Genomic DNA, 20704 nt, shown 5'->3' with positions numbered 1-20704 from the left:
TTTCTAGTATCAGCTGATGTTTGCTGGAGCCACAGCTGTAAAGCTGCTGGTCATGATGTCGGTTTGGTTATCTGGTGAGAGGGAAACATGAAGAAACCAGGAGATGTCCTTACTGAATCATCAGGGCTGAACAGGTGATGGAGAAACAGGTTTACCTTTTAGGTGACATGACTGAGTTGAAGGGAAGTTATGAACTGTTTCTGAGAGACAAATAACACCAGGATCTTTTTCTAAGTAGCTGACAGCTGGTAACTGTGCAGGGGCGGGTCTAGCAAAGTTTTGCCAGGGGGGCAGGTAGGGCACTAACAGGGAGAGGGGGGCACAAGGAAATACTTTCTTATTCTCGTTTAAAATGTCTAGCTTTTAATAAATAATTATCTGAAGCTTACAACCAAAGTTTTTATCTGACGTAAAATGTTAGAAATCACACATATAACATCGAAGCAGCTGGAATCCACAGCTGTGCGTGTTCATGGAGCTGCATTTTCACCTATGGACATCACTACCTGACAAGTTTAACTGTCTTCAGAACATTGCAGAGGCCTTATTGACAGTATTTGACTCTACATATCTGTGTGAGCAGATTTTCTCTCACATGAGTCCTCAGGCAGCCGTCTGAATGCTGGACACTCGGAGACCTGTGTCTCTGAGTGGGAGACCAGAGATCACATTAACATGTGTGTCTCTGTATTAACAGACATGCCATATTGGCCCAGTTTATTGTTCTTATCATTGTTGTGAGGAGACCATAAATAGCATTTGCATTTTCTGTTGTACAGTTCATTTGCTGTCATGGATAAAAAGTGTCTTTTTTTTGTTTCGAAATAGCTGATAACTATTCACTGATAGCTGCCAACATCTGCGAACAAATATAATTCTATAAAGTGGTTCTATATAGTGTGTAACTGTTCATATAGAGCGTTATTACATTTATTGCTAATGGAATCATATGGCACACTGACCTCTGAGGAAATTTTAAATGGCACTCGTCATCAGAAAGGTTGCCTACCCCTGGTATATACTAAGTATGTATACTATGTGTAGTAGTGTGCTCTGTATTACAATTTTCTGTGAATATTGTTTAGATAGTATTTAAAATATGTATTTATAGCTTAACAAGAGAAATGATGATTTGTATTAGAATAAAAGTTTATCTTTTGTTAAGAAATGCTTGTGCTCTCTTCTACCAATTCAGTACTATTCAAAATAACCCAAACAACATGAAAAGACTTCTGCTGGCACCGGGAGTCAACTCAGTATAAATGCCCAGTAGTGCCCTGCTGTGGCATTGGCACGTGGAGCTGAGGTGGCAGGGCTGGAGGTCACAGTGTGAGCTGGCAGAAGCTGGCAGCCCAGGCACCCTGACGCCATGTCTCACACCACCGCTGGGAAAGTGCTGACAGACAGACAGCAGGGATGTGAAGGAGGAGGAGTAGGAGGAGGAGAAAGAGCAAGAGAGACAGAGACGGGAGAGAAAGGCAGGGTGCAACTGCTATGAAACATCTGGTACGCACAGGTTTACTACCCTCATCTACTCAAGACAATAGCCCAAACATACAGCCTGCTCCAACCTGCGCAGGCGGCCCCATAGCAAAATTCAAATACTACCAGACAGTATGTAATATTCAACAACCAGAGAGAAGAAAGGCATGCACATGAGTATTATGCTGAAAAAATTAAGGAATTAAAAAGAGTTTATAAAAACAGACTTCCTTTCAGACCCATCAAGTCTAAATCAGGATTCTTGCTGGTTTATTGTGAGCAGCAGAAGCACAATTGTCAGGCTTCCACAGTTGAATCCAAAGGTAACATGCAAGTGGGAACCCTGCAAGTGGAGGGGGTAATGAATAAATACAGAAACAGATACATGAATAAGTCAGAGTAGCCCAGCTTCATTTCTCCTGGTTGTGCGCCCGCTGTACACGCTGACATGAGGTCGATAAAGCAGCCAAGTGAGGGAAGACAATGGAAACAGGATATACAGCAAGTCTGCCATGCTACATTTCCTTGAGAAAACTGCTGGTTTTATTTACTCTTGATTTCTCATCTGTAATGCAAATCTCTCCTCACTTGGAGAGAGATTTTTGTTTTTAGTTTTAAGGAAAAATTGGACTAAATAAAATGTATATTTGCAGTTTGAGTGGTAATTCTCAAGAGAGGACACTTTCATTCTGTGTATTAATTTCACCTGATTGGCACTGATATAACAGCACAATCACTTTGATCTTTACACGTGGAAAAGCTGAACATATCTCAAGCCACATCTGAGGCTAACAGCTGAAACACTGCTGACCATCTTTCTGTCCATCCTGTGTTATGACAGCAAGTTAACAGAGAGAAAACACTCTTCTGTGTGGAAACAATGAATGCCTTGCTGCTAGCCAACGCCCAATCAACTACTAAATTGCTGCGACTATGTCGCCATGGCAAAGGCATGTAAACAAGACCATTTTTTTCCCTTCCTTTTTTAAGGCGGAAAGCTCCTCTAAAAAGCTATAAAACCTCCAAGCTCATTAATTAGTGCTTTAGGGGAGAGCCATTTCCAGTAATTTCACACTGTCTCTGACCCCTTACTGGCATAAGGCAATGACACGGTTGTTCAATGAAGCCAGAGGACAAAATGTCAATTGCAACAGACATACAGTAGCTAACTCAGCATCAGTGTCTTTCTCCATTGGCTAGATTAAGTAAAGCTCTCCTGTTAACAAATGAGCCAATGATGCTTCCCAAAAAGGGGCCACAAAGTTATGAGAGAATTTTTTTAATCTTCATAAATGTGAGCACCTGCCTGCTGCTCATTTTCATACCAGCCTGTTATCACCCACAGCCTGTAACAAACAGTAAGAAAGGTACTTCAAACTCATGCCAGCTCTTCTACATTTTGACTTAAAATAAAATGTTGCCTCCATGACGAGGAGGATATTAGCATGCTCTAATATGACCAGACAGGAAAAGATGACCCTTTTATGAAGTATGTTTGCTGATCTTGTTACAAACACCTCCCTGTCATTACTTTAACGTCTCTTTTCTAGAAGGGAGAATTTGCATATACAATTAATTGCCGTGGATGACTGAGAAACTGTTAAAGCGTCTTTTGTGTTTGTTTTGGCAAAGGCTAATAATGGGTATGAAGAAGTTTGTCTTCCAGAGGTTGCAGGTTGGAAGGCAGACGTCAGCAGGTGTAACTTACAAAATCCACGGTGGCTGCCAAGTAATTATCCAGACTCTCAGTCAGCACTTTTCAATCAACCCTTGTTATCTATAGCCAAGATAAACAAACGCTAAGATAGGCTTTGTTTTGCCCTCGAGTAAGATGCTAAAAATCTTAAAATTTCCCTGCCATTAAAAAAACAGAAAAGAAATTATGAAAAATGACTCCATAGGTCGATGGTGTAAAAAGCTTATTTAACCGGAGCTACATTACAACACGACGGCGGCAGTAGTAATTATGACGGGAGCAGACGAGGAAGTGAGGTGGCGTAATTACAGAGCCGTAAAGCCTGCATAGGTAGGATGCTGCAGAGGATGAATAGTTTGAAAAATCACTGAGCTGACCTCCATTTGCACTCCTTTTACCAACCAAAAAGTCATAATCTTTTCTCCCCCAAGATGAAATTCATCAATCAGTGTGTAAATAATCCTAACAATCTGTAGCGCAGACACCACAATAAGAGCTTTGGATACATTCTGATATCCAGGAAACGTCCATATGCGTTCTATTGCGATAACGATTATTGGGTTAGTTCTGTGGTTTGGCTGCACTTCAGTCTGTAGTTGGTCTATGCTTATTCAGCAGGACGAATGCAGATCTATAGAGTGCCAAGAAAACCAATTGTCTGTTAAGACAGAGACTGCTACCATTAATCAGATTAAGGTGGAGTGTCTGATAATGAATTCTGGAAATGAGAAGGTCAGAAACTTTCTGGCATTGGTATGCAAAATCATTTTAGTGAAAAATGTGACACTTTATACAAGTTCCATGCAACTCTGCAGTGAAAAACTTGAACTGAGTCAAAAAAAAAAGAAAAAAAAAAAAAAGGGGAGAATCTCCCAACGTAATCCTTCTGGAAGTTAATTTCTAGATGAAGCACTATGCAAGGATCAAGCTGTTAAATACCACATGGCACATCTGATGTGCTCTTTTAGATTAAAGTACAGTTACAGTAGGCAAGTTGCTGCAACCGAGTGGGTGTGACGGTGCTGCCGCCAGCTCTGATGATGTGAGGATGAGACAGCACAGATACACTCACATGTATACAGAGGCCCTGTATTTTTCACATCCATCGGACAAATCCAATTTGTTAAGACCCTTCTACGACTCACTTACGAAGCTGCGGTCAATGGAAATCACATTTCCATGATTGGACATCCCATTATCCTGTTCGTCCAGACCCACATTGGGGGATAAAGCAAGGCTGAGACGGATACCCACGACAGACCGGAGCTGCGGCTCCAGCGAGTCCGTCGCCTTTCAAAGGGTAAAAGCCTGACATATTAGTCATAAGTGTTCTTTAAATTCATTATCATCTTAACACGCCAGCGGCACAAGTGTCAGGGGGAGGGGAAGCCCTCTTAAATGAGGTTAGTGGATCCATTTAAAGCTTCACAGTTGCTGCGCTGTCCGCCGTGTCACGCGTAAATCTCACGACATGAAAAACATCCCTTTCTTTAATGAGGTTGCACAAGCTCCTATAATGCAGCTGGGGACTTTCTGGGTTTAATCAATGAACAGGCTCTGCCTTTAATCAATAATCTGTCTGATTTCTAAATATCACAATCAGTTTACGTACATACTGAGCAATCACAAAATTCCACGGTGGCAATTAAAACAAAAAACAAACACACGCACGAGAAAAATTATAATTCCATCTCAGTTTAGTTTTTGTTCCTAACCCCATCGACTATACGCCACCAGTGGCGGTGTATGACATCATTGTAGCCTTGCACGTCTTTGTTTGCATGTATGAAAATGGAGACGTGATTATTCACTTGTATCCAGAGCAGTTCGCACTTTATGACAAACCAAAAATCCTGCACAGAAATCATCTTCATTTTGAAAATAACTCTTTAATATTTTTGTTTATTTAACACATAAACTTGCTCAATGTAAAGAATAAACACCCCCAATCATTATGAAAGCATTTGAGATGTATGCCTAAAACATACTCCAGGGGGATTATTATTATGATGTGATACCAGCTACTTCTTAAAAATAAAAATGGCACAACTCAAAAAACTCTTGCTTTCCTTCCAGATCTGACAAAAATAAAACACTAGTCATGTGGATGATGAGGACCCAGGGAGGCTTTATAGATGCACTGCACTGCATGTTTTTACCACTGCCAAAGTGTCTTTGAGGCAACATATGCTACTTCTTTCTTTAATCTAACTCGAGTTGTTCAAAAACACTTCATAAGCGTTTTGAAACAATCTTTAGATCAGCTGAACACCATAAAGACGGCAAATTTATCTTTTCTATTATGAGCGAGCTGCTACAGTATAGGATGAAACAGGCAGCAGTGACTCAGGTGATTCAGTCATTCGATATCAACTCAAGACAGACACACCGAGACTTGGCAGGAGCAGGATAATGCAAACTAACAAACCAATTAACGCCGTGAAAGCTCAACAGCTTCCATTAGACATCCCAAAGCAAAAACCATGCATATATATTTTTGAAATGAGGCTCTTTGTTTGTCTAAAAGTGAGCCTTTAACCGCAAAATTATCCTGAAGCCACTTCTGATAAAAATACTAAACACGCCTGAGGTGCTATTAGTTTATTAAAGCTACATCCATCTGCCATTAAACACAATCTGAGAGGCAAAAACAAGAAAACAAAGACTAGTTTAATGTTTTTCTTCATGAGGTGACTAAAGTACTTTTTTTTGAAGACACAATAAAAGCCTGAGTAAAAATATATGACTTACAACAATAAAAAAAAAAAAAAAAAATTCTGGGTAATTACCTGTTAATTTGTAAAAGAGCATAACAACCGACTGCATGCAAGTCATAGCTACAAGTCAGAGGTGACTGACCTTTTTCTCATGATACTGTAATGGAGCTCATCCTCCTGTTTGATGTGAGCATGATCCCCACTGGCCCGGTCACTGCCTTCACTGTCGTCACTGCTGAAAATGGAGGCCAGCTCCTTCTTGGGCACCCGGTTAGGTGGCAGGGGGATGGTGCGCTTCTCTGCCAAGCGCCCGCGGTTCTGCAAAACACAGAAAAGGCGAGACTTTAAAAACAGGATTCAGTAATTCCAGACAGACAAAGTACTAAAATGTGAGTTATTTAAAGTTGCCACTCTTTGAGATGAAAACACAAGTAGATACTCAAAGTAGAAAATCAAAGTCAAAAAATAAATAAATAAAAAAACCAGACCTGAACACCAGATTTCTTTCAGTTTGCGATCCATGGGTTTCTATCTGCAAGTCTGGCTGTATATAAAAAAGAATTGGCAGAAATTTTGGAAAGTCTGATTGTCAGACTGCACAGGAAATGATAGACTAAAGATCAGCCGAAACTGAGTTACTGCAGTAATCAGAACGCACAGAACGAGCTAGTGCCGCTAATCAGAGCCTTTCTGGCTGTTGCCCTAAAATCACCGCAGAGAGTGCGCGATTAGCACACAGAGGTAAAGGCTTCCCACTTGGAATAGGCGTTATCAATGAAAATCCAACTCTCTGTTATATCTCAGATACTGCAAAGGACATTACATAACGTTAGCCTCTGTGGGCAACGTGCAAGAAAAACCCCTTCCCTGCTCTTTGGCACAAATCTGCAAGATTAGGCTTTGAAAAAACGACATGAAAAGAAACCCAATAAAAGCTGGGAACACCTGCTTTGGTCAGATGAGACCAAGATAAATGCGTTCGGCTCAGACGGGGTTCAGCCTGCGAGGAGTGCCACAGTAAAGCACGGAGGTGGGAGCGTGATGATACGGGGTTGCATGAGTGAAAAGCATGTTGGGGAGATGACATTTACAGATATCAGTGAGCCAGATGTAACGTGCGCGCGCGCCTATCCCAGCTGTCATATGTTGAAAGGGGGGGTATATAATATAATAAAAGATAAAGGTTACATGTTGCCTATTACATGAGTTTTTATTTCAAAAGCAAATCTATGGGAAGAAAATAACTGTCGGTGAACCGTGTATTTATTTTGTTCCAAAACTTCCTGGAGTTAGCAGGGCAAAGTAGGGATTAAGACAAGAGTATGGCCGTAGGGATATCGGGAAGTGAAGCTGGGCGACCTTTAATGTGACCTGAAGAGGTCACTGCAGATTAACACGACCCTATCACAGAGCAATGGGAGAAGGGTGAGAAAGAGGAGGGGAGGAATAACCTAGATAGGAGGATTGAGAGATGCATAGATTAAAAGAGACTGAGTCAGGGAAGAAAATTGGAGAACGAGCAAGGGAACGATAGGGTAGAGAAGAAAAGTTAACAAGGAAGAGAGGAAGAGCAGATGTGGGTTTTGCACAGGAGAGAAAAAGGTGAGAGAAAACACAGAAATAAAAGAGAATGTGGTGAGTCAAAACATGAAAGGGAGAAAGCTCCACAGAGGGAAAGTCTGTCCAGTGTGGGAGAATGGACTTGGATGTGAAACTATATTCCCCTCTCTCTCTTACTCTCTGTGTGTGCCTACATCTCTGCTCTTACTCCTTCAAGCCCTCCAGCTATCCCTTCCACGGCATGCAACCCCACACTCCACCACTCCTCCCTATATTTCCCTTCTTCCCTCACTCCATCCATCCCAGGAGGTGCTGTAGCATGAGTGGCAGGCGGGGGCAGAAGGAGGGATTTGGGGGCTCCTAGCCAAAAGGCAAACAGGTGCAGCCCCTCTGGAGTCTCTCAAATGGCACACATTAAAAAGAGTTGGGAGGGGACAGAGAAAGATGAAAACATCCCCCAGGATGAGCAGGCCACAGATTTCTGAAAATTTCTCGCCTTTCTGCTTTTCTGTGTCTTGCATAAAAAAAATAAATAAATAAAAAAGATTTTTCATCTGTTTCCTGTCCTGTCAGACCTTTCTACAAGTTGTGCACCATTATTTCAGGACAGTTGATCACTTTCTGGTACTTCTGCTTCTTCTAGTCCAGAATGCTGGAGCTCTAATATATAATCAAGAGGAGTGGAGGGGCCAAGAGTGAACCCCTCCCCCAAAAAGGAATAAAAATAAATAAATCACTCCTTTATGGATCCAACCACATCCATCTGTCTCTCTTACACACAAACATCTGGCAAATACAAATTCTCCACCTCCAGGTCTATTTATTGCTGTCTTCACATTGTCAGGGAAAACACATGTGCACTACACCCGCGCCGTGACACACATAAACGCATGCATGCTCTCACAGTCAGGCACACCTGTTAATATTCCTTAGAATTCCCCTCCAAAGTGGGGGATTTTACTCGGAGCAAGCCAGCAATAGAGTGTACACAAGAACAGTTTGTCTAAGAGCAGTCGTGACTGTGACTGTGTGTGTGTGCGTGTGTGCGTGACAACCACCCACATGGCCGTGACATACCCAGCCTGACAGCCCCCCTCCCTTCCTCCCTCTTCTCTCCTCCCGGAAAGCCCCAATCCTTTCTTTAGTGGCACTGACGCAGAACTGGGGGTGAGCTCCCACTGCTTCCGGCAACACTTCCGCAGGACGGGGGAGGGCTCTCTGAAACAAAACATGAAGCCAAACACACCCCTGGCAGCCCACGTAGGAGCGCTCAAAGGAAGGGCGCCTGAGCGCTCATGCTCGTACATGCACGCACAAACATGCGTGTGTGCAGAGCTGAGGCAACCTTACTGTGTGTGGTCAACCTCCTTTCAGCCATGGAAAAAAGTCTCTCATAAAAGTCCCACTAAAAGCACCTCTATGAATATCACCTCCCACGCTTTCTGTCTAACAGTCAGCCAGCCAAGAAATATATCTGGGCTTCACATTTACACACACACACACACGCGCATGCATAAGGACATACCGATGAACTGATTGCACAATATAGACAATTACAATTATAATGACTACAAACATCCAGAAACACGCAGACACTCTGCCAATCACTCACAATATGCAGTGAAGCCGACACCAACTGAACCTGAACTGAAATTTCTCAGTGATTCAGACAGATCGCTGCATGTTTGATACTTTGGGGGCAAACAGCAGTGCAGGTGTTCATTATGCTATTACAGGTCAGAGATAATAAGAGATGAAGTTTGATGCAAGAGCATCCTTCAGAATCTACTATATATGGTATTCACTTATTGAAGCCTACATAACACAAAAGCACTCACTTCCATTCATTGAAGGAATTATAAATATTTGGCATTAATCAATATCTTCTGGTTTAACTTAATGTACACAAATCATTTCAAGGTTAAGATATAAAGTTTTTATTCTCAGAGATTTTTCAAAATGGAAAACAACGAGTTTTTCTAGCCCTTCATACATGTTAAATTAAGTTAGCGCTGTTTATTAAACTAAGGATTAAATCAAGCTTTTGTGATTGTAACACATTTAAATGCAGTAACTAGTTAGCTTCTTTCAAACTAAGCAAATTATATGAGAAGCGGATCTAAGACTAATAGTTTACATTTATTGAATCTCTTCGGTTAGCCCTGCTAGGATTACATCATAAAAGCTGTAAGATGACTGGGGGAGTCCCGCATATTTAAGGCATTGGGGTAACTTAAATATCTAGGTTAAGTACGATTACAATCATTTACAGTCCATTTTTTTTCAATGAATGACATACATATATAAAAAATTATTTATTATTCCATTACATATTAATTTAAAGGTGGCCACAACTGCTTTAGCCAGTGAAACAACATGTTACCTTTGCATTACGTATTGTAATAAAGATGTATGAGCTTTAAAAACAAATTTTCGAGAGACGTTAAAAGTTTTAGTGTCTTTAGGTTTTATTTTTAACTATTTCGTTCTTCTTTGTTCACTCGGTTTGTGACGTCATCCACTGGTTTCTGAAGTCCCATTTTAAAGCCTAACATGTAGCATTACCGTCATCGAGATATTAGTGTTTTGAAACCGGATGCGAACGCAGGTGATGGTTCTGTCTGTGAAACTGCACACTCATGCACTATCAACTAGCCAATGACCATATCCTGGATAATTCATCTTTTTGACCCCTAGAATGACCAAAATGCTTTTTTTTTTGTTTTGTTTGTTTGTTTGTTTTAATTGAGTGCAACCCGAAATGAGTGACTGAGGTCATACACTCAGCAGGAAAGTATTTACTGGCGTGGCGTAGACTTCTATGCGTGGAAGTCTTGCAACCACAGCTTCGCCCCCCTAGTGGTGTTTACTAAGAATGCAGGTTCAAGGCATTTCTGCATTATCTTTACTTTTCACACCAACACGCCCATCTGTAACACTCTCAACGGATTCATTGTAAGTGATTATCTTAATTCTATGAATGCTAACGCAATTTCCATGGCAAAATTTGAAAGACATGAATAGCACCAACTGCCACTTAAGCCCACTTGCAATCCTTTCGGCCAATACTGTGTAGGCTTCAAGTTTGGATCCACAGCCTGAATGCTTTTCTGCAAACACTGGGACTACGATTTTACTACCTGGCAACATTTACATATGGCTTGCAACATGGAACAAGTCTGAACTCCATGCATTATGTAGTTTCGCTGATGGGTAGGCACACGCACAAAGCCACCGATACAACAACCAGAGACAAAAGTCTAGAAGACCCGCACTGTTTAGTTTCTTTTTTCCTTTACTACATATAGAGATTTTAATGAAAGAGGCTTTCCACATTCAGGACCAAAAGGAATATAAGGACAGGGTTCACAGAGAGACAAATATGAGAGGAATGGGCAATGTGAATTGCACTGGAGAAGAAGAAGATGGGCACTCTCAGAAAAACTTCTGATCCTCCTCAAAATATGCCAAATATAGAGCACATAGTTTCTCTGTTACTGTTGGGGGCTTGTCCGAAGTCGTGAGGAGCATTAACCTAAGAGTGACCTACGTCTAATGACATAACGCCGTCACTTTAAAAGACTGATGAAGCCAGCACTGACTTCCTGTGTCTCATATGGTCTTTAGTGTGGTGGGAAGAGATTTACTGAAGTACTGAAATATATGCTACTGGGCTCACTAAAATGATTTAAAATTTAATGAAGAGGCAGGAAATCAACTCATATTTTAACATATAGGAATAATACATTTTTAATATTTCAGTGAGTAATGCTGTTGCATTTGCAGCCATAAACGCTCATAAATTCATGGCCAGTGCATGGCTTAAAAGCAACAAAAAGCCGTCTTGGTGAAAAACAACGCAGGCTAACATCCACAGCTAAAGCACAGCTTGGCCAGCAAAAGCATTTAAATTAAAGCAGAAATTATAAGGCAATCTAATGTTTTCTCTCTAAATTCATTTTAGACTTTTAAATAAGCACTTGGTGGAAAAAGAGGACTAATAAGTATGTTTTTTTCCCCCCTTTTTTTCCTCCCCTTTCTCCTTGCGTTATTTCCTGAAAGGTGCAGTGCCCCGCCGCTGGCTCCAACCAGCATTAGCAAGCACACACACACACACACACACACACACACGCACAGAGCAGAAGCCGCCCGTGACATTCCTGCAGCTGCGGCGCTCTCTCTCCCTCGCACGCGCCCCCCCAGCGATCTCCCTGGGGGACGAATGCCTAATGAGTCACGCGCCTGTCTGCCGTTACCTCGCAGCGTGTGTGTGTGTGTGTGTGTGTGTGTGTGTGGAGGCGGGATGGCGGGCCGACTTGGCGCGAGCACTAGGGGAAAGGGGGAGGGGGAATGAGGAGACGACAGCGAGGGGAGTGGGCGGGGGTGAGCATGAGGATAGTGGGTTTGGCGGGGGGGGGCGCGAAGCGGTCATTACCGCGCTAGCATAAGAGCTCTGAAACAAGGCCAAAACAAACAATTTGTCTGTTGTGTGTTTACGCGAGACTGAAAAACAATTCATCACAAAATGCAAAATCTACTTTGTTTAGTCTCATCTCCTCGCCTCCGATTCCAGTGGACGGTACGGCCGTTATGACATTTTCACAGGTGCACCTTCGAAAAAGGTGATTAACTACAAATCTGTCAGCTTTGGTCAACCTGAGGTCGCTCAGTGTGCAAACACGACCAGCATAACCTAACTACTGTGAATAATCAGATTAAGGTAATGGTTTGATTAAAGTGTTTACATGGTTCACAGTTAATCTGATTTCCCCCACTAACTTAATAATAAAGTTTATATGATTTCTTTGCTAGTCAGGATAAAGTCTGTAAGAATTTCTACTGATCTGTAAAATCTCTTAATGGAGCCACAAGTCATCAAAAAACGGAGTTGGTGGAGTTGCTTTTGCTTTGGTGAATTCACGGAAAACATTCATTGCCAGGCTCTGTTACTTTTCGTTACGTTCGTTCCATGAAAGATATTTAACTGTCGTCCCCACGTTATTTCGGTGTTTTTTCGTTCTTCGACACACCCCATACGTTTGTAGAAGAAAAAAAACATTTCGTACTTTGTGACCTTTCAGCAAGTTTAGAAACAAAACTGAAAGAAATCAGACAAAGGCACAGTATACTGTGCAGAGACAATGACAAAATCTCTATTTGCCTCGTGGGGTTATAATTGTATGACTAGTGTGAGCTTCACATTAAGAAACTTAACAGACTTTTTTTTTTTTAATGACAGCTGAAACTCACAGCTTTACACAAGTGGAGTAAAACATAGTTATGCTTCAACACAAGTGCACAAAAGCAACACAGTTTCATCACTTTTATTTTATACACATATATTTTACTAGTAACAGTTACAGTAACTTGTTACTGCTCTTCTGTTAAAAGATAAGACTTAGCTACATGTTCCTGAGAACTATACTAACATTTAGCATGTTTGTCGGCCTAACCATTACCCTATTTTTTAAAGCAAATCCTATCAATACTTCAAAATTTTATTTGTAGATGAAGCTCCTATCCAGTCTGTTCAGGTTAGAGTCTAAAGTGCTAGTTTTATTTTTTTCGTCCATACACGGCTACAATTGAAACGAAGTTTCAAATAATGATGTCAGTATACGCATCAGTGATCACTGGTAGCAACAAGCTCTGTTTCAGATATTTTTTTTCCCCCCCTTTCTAATTTTGTCTCTGTATGATGTCAGAGAGTGGGGACATTAACGATGCGTTTCACCTCGTGCGCACAGCTTTTTGTCGCGAGTAGTGAAGACCTACGCGGCTCCTGTTCAGACGTTTACGAAGAGTAGCCAACCAAAAGAAGGCTAGCTTCAAGGGAAGGCGCAAGGAAGCTAAAACTGTTTGGTTTCAGAGCGCGGATTAACTGAGGCACAGAATCAAGGAAAAGTTGCAACTGATGCAAATGAGTATCACAGGTTCCATTTGAAATTTGTAGATGGTTTTAGACCCGATTTCCATCGCACCAAAATAACATCAAATAATACCAAATAACAAACATACTTATATACATAACACAGCAGCATCGGGCTTGCAGACAGAACAAGAGCAATGATCTAAAAGCAAGTATGGAGAGCACGAGAAAATATGGGATTTGAATTTTCCAACATATTCTGGTATAGTGTTAGAGATGGTTCACTAAAGATTTTGTTGTTACATCATCTTCCAAGCTTTTGGAATAATTTTGGTAAGAACATGCTTGTGCTGACAGAGGTATTAGCATGGGGTTTCTTTAAAGGTCAATATTTTGGTTAATAATAAATAAATAAATATTGTTTGAGTGGCTCCTCGTGGTGTTCACTCCTTCACACATATCGTACTGAAAACGTGTGATAATAGCAAAAAGAACTATCAATCTCCAATGAGATCATGCACAAAAGCACCAACTCTTTATGAGTTCAAATGCACTTTGAAAAATAGATCTGATTGTGGATGGCAGTGTGTGCGAGTGTGCGTCTGTGGTTTATGTGCAGTCTTTAGACAACACTTGGTTGTTCAAGGCCATGTGAGAGAAAGAGGAAAAAAAAAAAGTGAGAAAGCACTGTAGGACAGACAGGCATGCGACCAAGACCCACGCCTTCCCGACACACACACACAGAGATATATTTACACACATGCACACATGCTCTCCTGCACACTCGGCCCCCACGCGCTGAGCCAAGCGGGCAGTTGCAGCCCAGTGGAGCGGCACAAGGCAAAAGGGGAGGGGGTGGATGGGTTGGGGGAATAGTGGAGGAGGGGCTGAGGTGCACAGAGGGCGAGAGGCGGCGAGGTGGAGGGGAGGCTGCAGGCTCGGCGCTGGGAGGTCAGTGCCGGTGCAGCCAGGCGTGCAAGCGTGCCTCTCACGCCCCCCCCACCCGCCTTTCTTTCCTCCTTCCTCACTTATTCTCTCTCTCTGCCTTTCCATCGCCCTCTCTCTCTCCAACTCTTTCTATGTGTTTGTACGCCGACTGAGGTCGCCACAGGGGAGCTTTACAGACAGGTAACGACCGTGGCTTTCCTTCCCCCGACAAATATGGGGGGGAAGAAGAGGGGAAAATATAAATAAAATAGAATTGAATTGTTACATCTGTAACATTAAAAAATACATATACATTCTATGCGTTTCCATTAAGTATACAGCTAACAACCAAATTCATTATTAACGTCAATATTAATAACCAGAAACTCATTAGACCATCACAAACTGGTGAATGTTATTTCTTTGGTTGAATACAGGTATGAGTTCTTTTCAGTGTACTGAAAGACGTATGATAGCAACACAATAGTGTCTACAAAGGTCTGCTGTGGCAGATCAGGCCTACAATTATCAGAGGAAATCGCACGTCAGAACGCAAGCACAAACACTTTACTCCACACACACACAGATATCGAGGAGGAGGGTTTTTCAAGAAATATCACCATTGTCTTCACTGTCACAAACCACATTTGGTTGACAGACAGCTGTTCCAACTTATTTTAGGGGCATCTTAACAGTGTCCGCACCCACCACAGAGCAGCACAGAGCTCGTTCACACAAACTGCCAGACACATTCAGCTCTCAGTCTTTGGCATCTCTGCTGAACAGGACACTAACGGAAGCTAATGGGTAATTTGCTAAATTAAACAGTTTATTTTAACTGAATTATTCATAGATGGAAAGACAACAAGAGCCACAAAAATGGTTTTAAGTGTGTGTGTATATGACTAGGATTGCATTTCTGTATGTCATACCCACATTACGGTTTTAATGTCTCTATCAGTAAGACTGATGCACATATTGGAGGCTCCATATCTAATTGGTCGCAGAGACACAGAGAGAGACGCGCACCAAAGTTATGCACTTGGCACAACTGCAGTTTCTGCACACTTCTGAGCTGATGACCTATTCCATTGTTACCATAGCAACGTAGCATCAGCAACATGCGTGCGTGCGTGTGCACAAACACAGAACACGTCACGCAGTGGATACGGTCTAGCCATCACACAAACACATCGTCCTCCTATATTTCACTCAACATGGAGCACTTTATTTAATTATCTTCTCCATTCTTACCCAACTGAAAATGGGTGTTATGAACATAATGAGAAAGAAGTTATACGGAAAAAGTGTGTGTGTGTGTGTGTGTGTGTGTGTGTGTGTGTGTGTGTGTACACGTGCTTGTACAGATATGCGCGGCTGCGTGTTTAATTCCACTTTGCAAAAGAAGCCCTTGATTGGAGGAGGTCTTTACGAGCCGGAGGAGGGGAGTGTAATTTCCTCCCGGCCTCCGCCAGTTCCGCTGAAATAACAGAGCAGAGGAAGCCCAGCTCTCCCGGGAAGAGACACACACACACACACGAACCCAAACACACTCGTACGTGCACACACAGCAAGCTGACAAGTCAGCCGGTATCAGGCAAAGAGAAACACAAATACAAACCAACACAAACATACGCAAAGACAAAAAGACAAATACACTGAGCTAAGATAAAGTATTATATAGACACTCAATAAGCAGCATCTGAAAACCTCAATGAATAACCGTAACAAAAGCAAACGCTAATAAAGAGGAATCCTTTAAGCAACTTGCCGTTATTACATAATGGAAAAGTAAGACACCTCGACAGCGAGTCGTAAAGGAATTAATTTCATACACCAACATTAAGAACATATTTAATCCATAAACTTTCCAGTGTAGCGGACCAATTTGTGTCGTGGTGTTATTAAAACAGCTCGTGCCCAGGCAGACGCAGCAAATTACCTTCCCTGATTTCTGTGCAGGCAGGTGAGACGTCTTCCCACCAGCTGCTGCACTTTTTTTATGATGGCTTGCCTCATGCCTATAGCGAAACAAGATCACTCAAAGTTCAGCCGTCAAACTTTCAAAACAAATGTCGGCATGAGGTAATTTGTGTCAGTAGGCAGGCATATAGTGCGCGCGCGCGTGTGTGTGTAAAAGTGCGAGAGAGCGAGAGCTCATCAGTGAGGGAGTGCTGGCTGCCATGCCCTGAGGGGAGTCAGTGGGGAGAAAGGGAGACGCCAGTACAGGCCATACAAGTCCCGCTGCCTTCCCTCCTCCGCCTAACCCTCACTGCTCCACATAGAACTGCCAACATACTCAGCCTGTGTGTCTATGCATGTGTGTGTGTCTGTGCGTGTGTCATAGAGGTATTCACTTGGTGGGTTTGACTTTAGGCTTCACCACCAACCCAAGGAATGGGGAAAGAGGCAGAAAAGGCTACAACAACAACCTTAAGGCTCTCATATCTCTGCTTACGTCAATAACAAAGTTTTCTCCGTCACAGCTGTAATTGAAGTGGAACTGTACAAGCCATAGCAAGCCAAGGGCCAATGATATCAGTAATGAGCCTCAGCGCAAGCAAACGCTCACATTTTCAACTCCTTCTATAAAAAATAAGACGTATTTTTCCTGCCCCCAACCTCCCTCAGGTAATTTGTTTTGGCTGAACTCAATGTGTCAGGGTGCAGGTCTTCATTCTTGGCTGTAAAAAATGTCACCAGTTTACCTGTATCACTCAAACACCTCCGGCTTATCAAACCCGCCTTTGCCTTGCGTGCCTCGCACACAATAATCAGCAGTAGCCACGCTCAGTAGCTCGCTAAGCCTCTTACACCCTTCCCTCAAGATTAGAGCTTGGGAGCGACAACAGATGCGCTCCGCGGTGATAAAAAAAAAAGAAAAAAAAAAAAAGAAAGAAAACACAGACACACACGCAAAGACACACACTCACGCTCAAAACCCTCTGCACCTGTGTGAACAGATTTGGCGGCAGCGAGCCCGCAGTGTGCTTGCTCAAAGCTGACACACACACACACACACACACACACACACACACACACACACACAGAGCGGTGATGCTATAATCGTGACACACCTGCAAGGCCTCAAGGTTTGGCACCATGCCCTTGGCCGAGCCCTGAGGGAGGCACTAGGCAAACAAAAGTTCAACAGCCAGGTGAGGAAACTGACTCGGCGAGACAGAAGAACCTGACCACTGATACCCAACGTCAGGCATTAGACCTGGACAGCTCAATGCCTCCGAATAAAAGGCTGTTTGATACGCCACATCTGTGAAAGGCTGAAAGTGGATTTGATATTCATGCTGAGGAAAATTACCATCAAAGCTGACATGTGTGCCTGTAGGGTCTCTTCCATCAAGGTTACAAAGACTGCTTCACAATATACTCTTACAGACTACCCCCACTGGTAGAATAAAAGCTGACAACAAAAATACCAATAAATGCTGGTATGTCTTTTCCAGCTCTGACCCACGCCAAACTCAACTATAGGCTAAGAGGAAAAAATATATAATAAACAAAAAGGAGTACAGACTCCAAAGCCCTTAAACAAGATTTTTGCGATTTAAGAAATACAGAAATAAACTGATGTGCCAGCCGAGAAAGAGCAAACAGTCATCTTTGATTTAACTGAGCAGAAAAACAAACAATTATATTGCCTATCTGCAAAAGAAAATGACAAAACCTTTGACACAAATGTTTTTTATACCACGACTGTGCTCTTTGACCAGTTATAACCTTCACCACCAATGAGATAATTCTTCACCACTACAGTAACCCTACACACTAAAAAAAGAAGTTACCTTTAAGACAAATAAGCTATACCTCAGCAAGTAGTGTTCCCATACCCGACATAAAACATACAGAAAGCCACAGCAGCCACCAGTATACATATATATATATATATAATAAAGAAATATTCTTACCACTGGGGATGAAATTCGACAACCAGGGCAATCGCAGATGGGTGGATGCACCTGTAAGATTCCTTTGGACATAAGAGTCTTGAGACTTTTTCCTGGAAACAAACAAGAGAGACACTTTCAGAGAACACCTATCATATCCTCCATCAACTAAACTCATCTCCTGTAGCATGGGAGAAGCTCCCCACTAACATGGCATCTGTCTTCAGCTCTTCACCTCAGAATTTTAAAAACAAATAATGTTAAATAACAAAAATAAATAATAATAACCAGATAATTAACACAACACAGACCTGAAAGAGTCGGTACCTGTAAAGATTTGCCTATTCTCTGTTTAATTTTATCACTGTGTCCAGCTGTAGCCACTGTTCAGGGCTGCGAGCCAGCCAGGAGCTTACTGACATCTGTCTATAGGAATCGCTATATTAAACTATAAGACTATCAGTTTTGACCTGTGGGCGACCCCCCCACACCCCCACCCACACACTTCTTAATGCGTGTCAGTTTTGCCTGAGTAGCCCTGCATGCGCGTGAGTGTGAGGCGAAAGGGCGCGCACCAAGCGTAGTTACTGCATAAGAATACTTTGCTGTAAATGCCAAGCTAAAAAAAAATCACTGGCAACGGTTTCTTGCTTCTTCCTTTTTTTTTTTTTTTGCTATTTTGTTCTTCTTGGGTTTTTTTAATGAAAACAAAAACATTCAAAATGAGTCAACAGCTTTAATGAGAAACACTGGATACAAATAAGTCGCATTAAACGAACTGTGATGCTAAATTGACGCAAAATATCGGCTCATAAAGTCTCCTCAAATCTAACATGCAATGCGTAAACGTGAACACCCATGCACAAGTGCAGCTGCACCTAGCGGAATGATTTATCTCATAATGTGGAAGAAAACAATATATCTGAACTGTCACGTATTTCAGTAAACTACGTCTAACTTTTCACCTCGGTCCAGTGCAGCCAACTCCTAGTGCAGCCCCGGCTCGGTGTGTGTGAGAGCAGCCCAAACTCTGTGTCAAAGGCTCGGAGGGTATGTGGAGGATATGCGCCCTTTCTCATCTGTCTCCTTACGCACCGACTGCTGTAACCCTTTCACTCCAAAACTCAGTACCGAACCACAGGATTCAAGTTAGTAGCCACACTATGCGGCGTCTATAAAGCTCCTAATTCACAGTGTCGTGTCCTCCTTTGCCCGTGAACCTTCAGAAAAGTGAAGATACAGCTCTTACCTTTGTGTCTGATACTCCGTTTCCAATCTTTGGCAGTCTCACGTCCACTGACAAACTGGAACTCGTTGGGGGTGAGCCACTCGCCCCTGTATTTAATTGAGGGTCCCTTACTGCCTTGACACAGTTTATTGATATAAAGCAAAGCCTTGTTTTCCCCGCACTCCACCTCAATGCAAGGCTCCCCGTTGTCGAAGAAGGGCTGAAAGTCGGGGATGGAGGAGAACCTCTCTACCATTAAGTCGTCCGTGTGATGGTGGAGGTGCTGGTGATGCAGCGCCGAGTCGTGGAGCCCCAAGTACGCGCGATGATGGGCGAAAATGTGGTCGTAGGGCGGCGGATGCGGGGTCACCACGGGGATAGCGGTGGCATTTAAAGGGGCCAAGTATTCAGAGGGGTTGAACGCAGTCAATGCCATGTCGTCTCCATCCAGCCTCTCCTTCTTGATGGCAGGCATGTTAGTGGGAGCCGAGCGCCGGTAACAAGTGAAAAGCTGCTGCTCGCCCGATCCAACTTGAGCGTCCTCTTCGTCTGCGAGTTGGGCTGACCCAGACTTGGAGACGCGCCGCTTGGTTTTACGCAGTCCCGTGTCGCCGAGAGACAGCGGTCTGATGAAGTTGCCGGATAGATTCCCATTCAGTAGTTTCCAGCTCGCAGCGGCAGCAGCGCTCTCCGCCAGCCTCACAGCTCCTACCTCCCACATTTAATCACACTCGCTCTGTTAATACCTGACATGCTGGGCAGCCCTGAGCCCCTCACACTCTCCTACCTGCTCTAATCAGTAGCGGCCACGTTTTACCTCGCACTTCTTAGCGTTTGAGAATTTTCAAAGTGGGAGTTTTCTTTTCTTTTTTAATATCCACCGAGTAGAGGTAAACCAATCGCCAGTGCAATCTTAAAAAAAAAAAAAAAAAAAAAAAAAAAAAAGCGATTCTGTTGTGGAAACTTGGGGGAGATGTAACGAGCCCAAATGAGCCAATAATAAGAAGCCGATAAGAGTGCGTGTTTTATTTCAATTAAACCACAGTTATATGTGCCACTGATCAGAAACGCGCCCCAATATTATTATTAATAATAATAGTAATAATAATAAAATATGAGACTTAATAATCCTTAGTGTCTGCGCAAACGTTGGTGCGGTTTAAAGTTTGGTAAGAGTTGTTAGTTTTTAACCCCTGTGTATGTCGCTGAAGTCACGCTGAAGTTCACAGACCCAGACCAAACAAGATTTGCACTCTCCGCCGCTTCTCAACTTGGCCCATTTAAACAGCGGAGGCTAGGCGAGACCCACACAGAGGGAGG

The 20704-nt window shown here is 42.7% G+C and overlaps 1 protein-coding gene across 4 annotated transcripts in view; it reads right to left on the bottom strand.

The window, feature by feature from the left end:
- samd11 (sterile alpha motif domain containing 11) overlaps positions 1-20279 on the bottom strand; it is a 49039-nt gene extending 28760 nt beyond the window's left edge. For 3 of the 4 annotated variants that reach the window (XM_005732877.2, XM_005732879.2, XM_005732878.2), the window contains exons 1-3: positions 19406-20279; positions 18178-18269; positions 6038-6213 (exon numbers count right to left, since the gene is read on the bottom strand). In XM_005732877.2, coding sequence (XP_005732934.1) covers positions 6038-6213; positions 18178-18269; positions 19406-20105 — 968 coding nt within the window. In that variant the 5' untranslated portion in view covers positions 20106-20279. Of the gene's footprint in view, positions 1-6037; positions 6214-18177; positions 18270-19121; positions 19235-19405 lie in introns of those variants that run through there. The other variant, XM_005732880.1, reaches the window with a different exon arrangement.
- Positions 20280-20704: the final 425 nt, after the last annotated feature.

The sequence above is a fragment of the Pundamilia nyererei genome, unplaced genomic scaffold (assembly GCF_000239375.1).
Source record: "Pundamilia nyererei isolate P.nyererei 1_Seehausen unplaced genomic scaffold, PunNye1.0 scaffold00049, whole genome shotgun sequence".
Lineage (NCBI taxonomy): Eukaryota > Metazoa > Chordata > Actinopteri > Cichliformes > Cichlidae > Pundamilia > Pundamilia nyererei.
The sequence above is the reverse complement of the archived record's forward strand: the minus strand, read 5'-3'. Positions and strand labels throughout refer to the sequence as shown.